The sequence below is a fragment of the Priapulus caudatus genome, unplaced genomic scaffold (genome assembly GCF_000485595.1).
Source record: "Priapulus caudatus unplaced genomic scaffold, Priapulus_caudatus-5.0.1 Scaffold40, whole genome shotgun sequence".
NCBI lineage: Eukaryota > Metazoa > Priapulida > Priapulimorpha > Priapulimorphida > Priapulidae > Priapulus > Priapulus caudatus.
This window is the reverse complement of record NW_014577101.1, coordinates 68,931-75,259: the sequence shown is the minus strand read 5'-3', so window position 1 is coordinate 75,259 and position 6,329 is coordinate 68,931. Positions and strand designations below refer to the sequence as shown.

The window sequence follows — 6,329 nt, the reverse complement described above, 5'->3', positions numbered from 1 at the left end:
CACGCACGCACGCACGCACGCACGCACACACCCACCCACACACACGCACGCACGACGGTTGACATTTTCCCAGCGCTCTGTATGTATGTGTGTATTCGTGTGTGTGCATCCGTACGACGCTCATCGGCTCGCATAGTCTTTCGTCAGTGAACCAGTCGCGTGTTTATCGTAGTGATATAGTAGTGGTCGGTAGTAAACAGTGAGCGGCGAGATCCCCTTAATGGGGTGTGCGTACGCGGCGTTGAAATGCATGCAGAGACAGCAGAGTTGGCTTTAGTTGCAGTTTTAAAATCTAATATGTGTACGTCCGATGTAGTGTTTGTACGTGACCGTGCCATGTGTTCTACAAGACGATAAAATCACTGTTACTACTGCAAAATAGGGGAGACGTTGCTAAGGATGACTTAGTGTTGGCAGTATTGTTGGTCGTTTGTAGAACCAATGATGTACTGCTTGGCTTACTACTTGAAAGTTTGGCATGAATTGGATAAAATGCAGGTATATCGAGTTGTTTGTCTGGCATACATGCTTTGTCTGTTATTTTTCAATGTTATCAGATGTTATGCATCTATTTGTGGCATTTTCATTATGCGATTTATATGTAAATTAAGGGGTCCGTATTGCATTCTTTGCGTTCACGTTACCAATTCAGTGTCTGTATGTATATTCGTGAACCAATATCTGCTCATCTACGTGATTCAGTATTTGTATACATGTGTACAAGATTCCGTGTCCGTGTCCGTGTACATGATTCCATGTTCGTCTGGGTTCTTGATCCAGTGTCAGTGTACGTCTACATAAATCCACGTCCGTATATATGTTTTCATGGTTCAGTGTCTTTGTGTGTGTGCAGGATACAGTGTCTGTGTATGTGTGCATGATTTAGGCCCTGTATGTACTTATTCATAATTACACCTGTCACCTGCACATGGTCATGACTCAGCCTCTGTATGTGGTTGTACTCAATTCGGTGTCGCGTGTCTTTCCTGCGACGTGCCTTCCTGTATGTACATTTCTAATTGTCAGAGCTCTTACTCCAGATTAGATGTCACCATGTGTGATGTGTGTGCATGTGTATACAGAATTCTGTGCCAAAATGCATGTAAATTTCTTAATGTACGCTCGCATTCAAATATAGGTGTCATCAAGTGTGCGTACAGAATTATGTGCCCATACACACGTACATTTCATAGTATCTGAGCACTTACTCATATCAGACTTTCATGTCACCAAGTGCGTACAGAATTTTGTGTCCAATTGCACGTAAATTTCTCAACGTGGACATTTACCATATTTTAAAATGAATGTCACCAAGTGTGTTTGTGACTGTGAGTGTCAGTTTAGTGGCAGAGTGTGTGTATGTGTGTGTGTGCGTGCGTGCGTGCGTGCGTGTGTACGTGCGTGTGTGTGTGCGCGCGTGCGTCCACGTGTGCGTGCGTTCGTGTGTGGTATGGTGTGTGGTATGGTGTGTGTGTGTGTGTGTGCGTGCGTGCGTGCGTGCGTGCGTGCGCGCGAGTGTGGGCGTGCGCGTCTATGTGGGGGTACGTGCAAAATTCTCTGCCCATATGTGTGTGTGTGCGTGCGTGCGTACATGCGTGCGTGCGTGTGTGTATGTACATAATTCTCTGTCCACGTCCTTGTACAGTAAGCAGCTGAGCACTCATTCACAGTGAGGTGCACGGGAGAATGCGTGCACGCATCCATCTATGTATGTGCGTGTTTGTGCTTGCAGCAGTGAGAAACTGTCGTCGTCGCTGCCCGAGAGCGAGAGCCAGCGGGCAGCTAGGATGCCGACGGCGCGGGCGAGGATGCATGCGCAGCAGCAGCCGCAGCAGCAGCAACAACAGCAGCAGCAGGACAACGCACCGCGGTTCTTCATCGGCGATCGCACGCAGTCGCAGTCGGAGGCGTCCGAGAGTTCGGACCTGGTAAGATGGGTGAGGGTGGGATGGGGGCAAGGTGGGGTGTGGTCACCACTGTGGTGGGGGGTAGGGTGGGATGGGGCAAGGTGGGGTGTGATCACCACTGTAACGTTTGTTTTTGACGTTACTATGTTTGTGAAGTTTACAATGTTATGTGTAGCCAAAAGACAGACAGAAGTCAGAGGTTAGTTACCATGACTCGCCGTTTAATGTTAACTGTTGTTTTCGACTGATACTGTTACAATGTTACAAGCTGTGGTCGCGGTCGTGCCTGGTTGTCAGGAGACTCGCCTCGATTCTCCCCTGGTCTCGGCCTTTATAGCCGCAGGCACGCCCGCGGCGCATGCGTTTGATAATAAACAATACGGTACAGTAATACATACTACTAGTACTAGGGTTATATATATGTCCTTAAGGGACCTAATTGGCATTACTGCTACAACTAATGACTAGAAATTACACGCGCTCTTCGCGAAGGCATAAACTTTCTAAAGGCTTAAGGCACTAAATCTACACACGATAAGACAACATCTAAGAAATTGCACATAATCATCCGACTATTGGTGTTGGGTTGGATCCCACACCGTACATAACTACTACAGGTGAAATATTACAGGTGAAATATTACATATGGCCTCAGCGGTCGCCTTCCTCCTCATGTCCATTGGGGGGGGGGGTGCCTGGGACATAGCAGTCATTACAGCCGCTACGGCCAGCGTCTGTGCCATCTGGCGGATGTGTTCTGGGTTGAAGGTGGTGTGCGCGGGGTCGTCCCCTTTGCCGACCTGGAACTCATACATCATTGGGTCGTCGGTGGTGCCCGACCCGACAAAGGAGCCGACGTACTCCCTCTCTGGGAACGGCCATGGCCGATCACTGTCCCACGGGTTACTATCGGACGAGTAGTCGTCCGTAGAGGGGTCAGTAGAATCGGGCTCCGGGTAGGGGTGGCGCAGCATTGCCGTGCCAATATACCGGGCCTCCGGCGGGGCGGGGAGCACGTGTTCTCCCCGCCCTGCGGCGCAGACTTCACAGGCACAAACAGCGCTGGTGCATGCGGCGCAGATGCAGGCAGATGCGGCGCTGGCGCTGATGGCATAGGCGCAGGCAGATGCGGCGCTGGCGCTGATGGCGTAGGCGCAGGCAGATGCGGCGCTGGCGCTGATGGCGTAGGCGCAGGCAGATGCGGCGCTGGCGCTGATGGCATAGGCGCAGGCAGATGCGGCGCTGGCGCTGATGGCGTAGGCGCAGGCAGATGCGGCGCTGGCGTCCATCGGCAACGGAGGCGACGGCGCCGGTGGCTGCCGTTCTTCGGGTTGTCGCCCGTCTTCACTGTTGTTGGAGGGGTCCTGACAATGTTTAAGTGGTAATCATAATACGTGGCACCGTGTCATTACCGAGCCAACATGGCATGATAGTGGCGCGAGACGATTTAGAGAGTGCGGTCGCGTATAAGCCGTGCTAAACGGCATACACTACGAATACATGCATTTGGATGAGGCGCGTCTTACTTATAGTGTAACGTTGTTTTTAACGTTACTATGTTAACTGCGTAGTTGTAGATTCTAATGTTATATGCGTAGCCAAAAGACATAGGCAAAGAGAAGTCAGTTGGTTACCATGACTGATGTTGTTTAATATAGATTTGCACTGATGCTATTACAAGCTATTATAGATTACGTCGCGAGTACGCCTGGTGTCGAGAGAGCATTCCCCGATTTTTCTTGTGCCGCGGCTCTTATAGCCGCTGGCACGCCCGCTACGCATGCTCACGCACGCGCCGCACACACCAATCACAGCGTCGCACACACCCGCGCACACGGGGCTTTACCACCATTGCCCTGGATGGTGGCGGCACCTAACGGCAAAGACTCGCTATTCTGTACCACCACCCTCCAGGCGGTGGCCTAATACAATAATACATTAAGGTCTACTGGTGTGGTCGTCGTCCACACCGTACAGGGCTACTAATGTGATAAATATGTCCTGAAGGGACCTAATGGGCTTTACTGCTACAACTAGTGTCTACAAATTACATGTTTTATAATGTTGATGACGCTGATACTTCAGCGGTCGCCATCCTCCTTATGTCCGTTGGGGGCGTGGGTGGCTGCGACATAGCGCCCAAGGTGGCTGCTGTGGCGAGCGTTTGCGCCATTTGGCGTATGTGCTTGGGGTCGAACGTAGTGTGCGCCGGGTCGTCCTCGCCGACTTGAAACTCATACATCGTGGGGTCGGAGTTCGTGCCCGACCCGACGAAAGAGCCGACGTAGTGTAACACAGAGTTTTACGTTACGGTATAGTTGAATATTGTAATGTCGTACTCGTAGCCAAAAGACATAGACAAAGAGCAGAGTGAAAAAATATATACCATGACTAGTTGTTTAATTCGCACTGGGTTTCACTATTGTTTCACTGATACAGATACACAGGCGGTCGCGTCTAGAGTTAGGAGAGCATTCCTCGAATCTGCTTGTGCAGCGGCTTTTATAGGCGCTGCCACGCCCGCGGCGCATGCTCACGTACGCGCCGCGCGCGCCAACCACCGCGTCCGACACAACCGCGTTCACCTGGCTTCACCACCTTCGCTCTGGACGGTGGCGGCTCCTAACGGGGAAAACCCACTATTCTGTAGCACCACCGTCCAGGAGATGGCGCCGTCTATTCGCGGGGACGCATCACGGGCGCGCAATATGGCCGCCGCCTCGAGCGTTGATAGCTTTTCACGCTGCATTTAGCGCATCTAATCCGGCTAATCCCACAACCCGGTGACACTCCACGGTCGGGCGGTTCTAAAGTCGCATCGCGTTAGCCGCGGGGCATCACCGGGTCTCGCCTCCATGCCAGGGCTGCCGGCACTAATCACGACACGTACACGCCGTCTAATTGGGAGGGTCGAGTTAATCCTCCAATGAGCCGGCGTGGTTGCCGTGACAGCGACTCGACAGCGGCATGTCGCGGCGATGGCGGGCCACCATCTTGATTACTTTGACTGCTCAGCTCGCTCAGCTCGCGAAGGAACTCTCCTGAAGGGACCTAATTTGGAATTAGTGTTCATGACGTCGCATTTGTTATCGGGGTCATGGTCACCGTCGTCATCATCTTGATGATCGTGTCTGTTGGGGGTGGCGGGTGGCTGCGACATAGCGGCCAAAAGGGCCGCTGTGGCGAGCGATCGTGCCATTTGGCGTATGTGCTGCGGGTTGAAGGTGGTTCGCACCGGGTCGTCCTTCTCGCCGACGACGAACTTGTACATAATTGGGGCATGACGTTTAATGCTGACTGAATTTCACTACTGCTTCACGGTTACAAGTTCACAGGCGGTCGCGTCTGGAGTCGGGAGCGAATTCCCCGAAACAGCACGTGCAGCTGTTTTTATAGGCGCCCCCCACGCGCGCGGTACATGGTCACCCACGTGCCACGCGCGCCAACCACCGCGTCCGTCGCATCCGCGTTCGCTTGGCTTCACCACCTTCGCCCTGGACGATGGCGGCCCCTAACGGGGAAGACCCGCTATTCTGCCGTACCACCGTCCAGGAGGTGGCTCCGTCTACCCGCACAAACGCGTCACGAGCGCTCAACATGGCCGCCGCTGCCAGCGTTGACAGGTCTTCACGGTGCATTTAGCACATCTAATCCAGCTAACCTCGCCACCCGGCGACACCCCACGGTCGAGCGGTTCTAAAGTCGCTCCGCATTAGCCGCGGGACATCACCAGGTCTCGCTGCCATGCTATAGCCGGCACCACTAATCACGGCACGTACACGCCGCTAATTGGGGAAGGCGGTGTTAATCCCCTGACCAGCTGGCGTGGGTGCTCGTGACGTAGCGGCACTCCGGCAGCATGTCACAGCGTGGGCGGGCTGCCATCTTGGATTGCTCCACTCGCCCGGCCAGCAGGCCGTATTGATCGCTCGTGGTTGCTAGGGGCGACGCCGTAATGTCATGCCTCCGTCGACCGCCAGTAGCGACGCGGCAGCCCGCGTCGCGTGTGAGGGGGAGGGAGTGCCCTGTAACACGTGGTCGTTACATCTCCCCCTCCTCCTCTACCAGCTTCTCTCTTCCCTTCCTTTTCCCCTTCCTTCTCCAGCAGCTTCTCCCCCTCCTCCACCAGCTCCCTTCTCCCCCTCCTCCACCAGCTCCCTTCTCCCCCTCCTCCACCAGCTCCCTTCTCTCCCTCCTCCACCAGCTTCTCTCCCTCCTCCTCCACCAGCTCCCTTCTCCCCTTCCTCCTTCTCAACCAGCTTCTCCCCCTCCTCCTCCACCAGCTTCTCCCTTCTCCTTTTCCTCATTCTCCACCAGCTTCTCCCCCTCCTCCTTCTCCAGCTTCTCCCTTCTCCTTTTCCTCATTCTCCACCAGCTTCTCCCCCTCCTCCTTCTCCAGCTTCTCCCTTCTCCTTTTCCTCA

The 6,329-nt window shown here is 53.9% G+C and overlaps 2 protein-coding genes across 2 annotated transcripts in view; one reads left to right on the top strand and one right to left on the bottom strand.

The window, feature by feature from the left end:
- LOC106819758 (inositol hexakisphosphate and diphosphoinositol-pentakisphosphate kinase 2-like) overlaps nucleotides 1-6,329 on the top strand; it is a 63,014-nt gene that overhangs the window by 6,047 nt on the left and 50,638 nt on the right. Inside the window, exon 3 of the mRNA XM_014824352.1 lies at nucleotides 1,733-1,928. Coding sequence (XP_014679838.1) covers nucleotides 1,733-1,928 — 196 coding nt within the window. The remainder of the gene's footprint in view (nucleotides 1-1,732; nucleotides 1,929-6,329) is intronic.
- LOC106819882 lies at nucleotides 2,108-5,181 on the bottom strand. The gene is made up of 2 exons (XM_014824461.1): nucleotides 3,959-5,181; nucleotides 2,108-3,271 (listed from the first exon to the last, which is right to left on the bottom strand). The coding sequence occupies exon 2, from the start codon at nucleotides 3,194-3,196 to the stop codon at nucleotides 2,519-2,521; it is 678 nt and encodes a 225-aa protein (XP_014679947.1). The 5' UTR covers nucleotides 3,197-3,271; nucleotides 3,959-5,181; the 3' UTR covers nucleotides 2,108-2,518.

Coding starts and splice junctions, on each gene's coding strand:
- LOC106819882 (XM_014824461.1), bottom strand. CDS start 3,196: ATGGACGCCAGCGCCGCATCTGCCTGCGCCTACGCCATCAGCGCCAGC.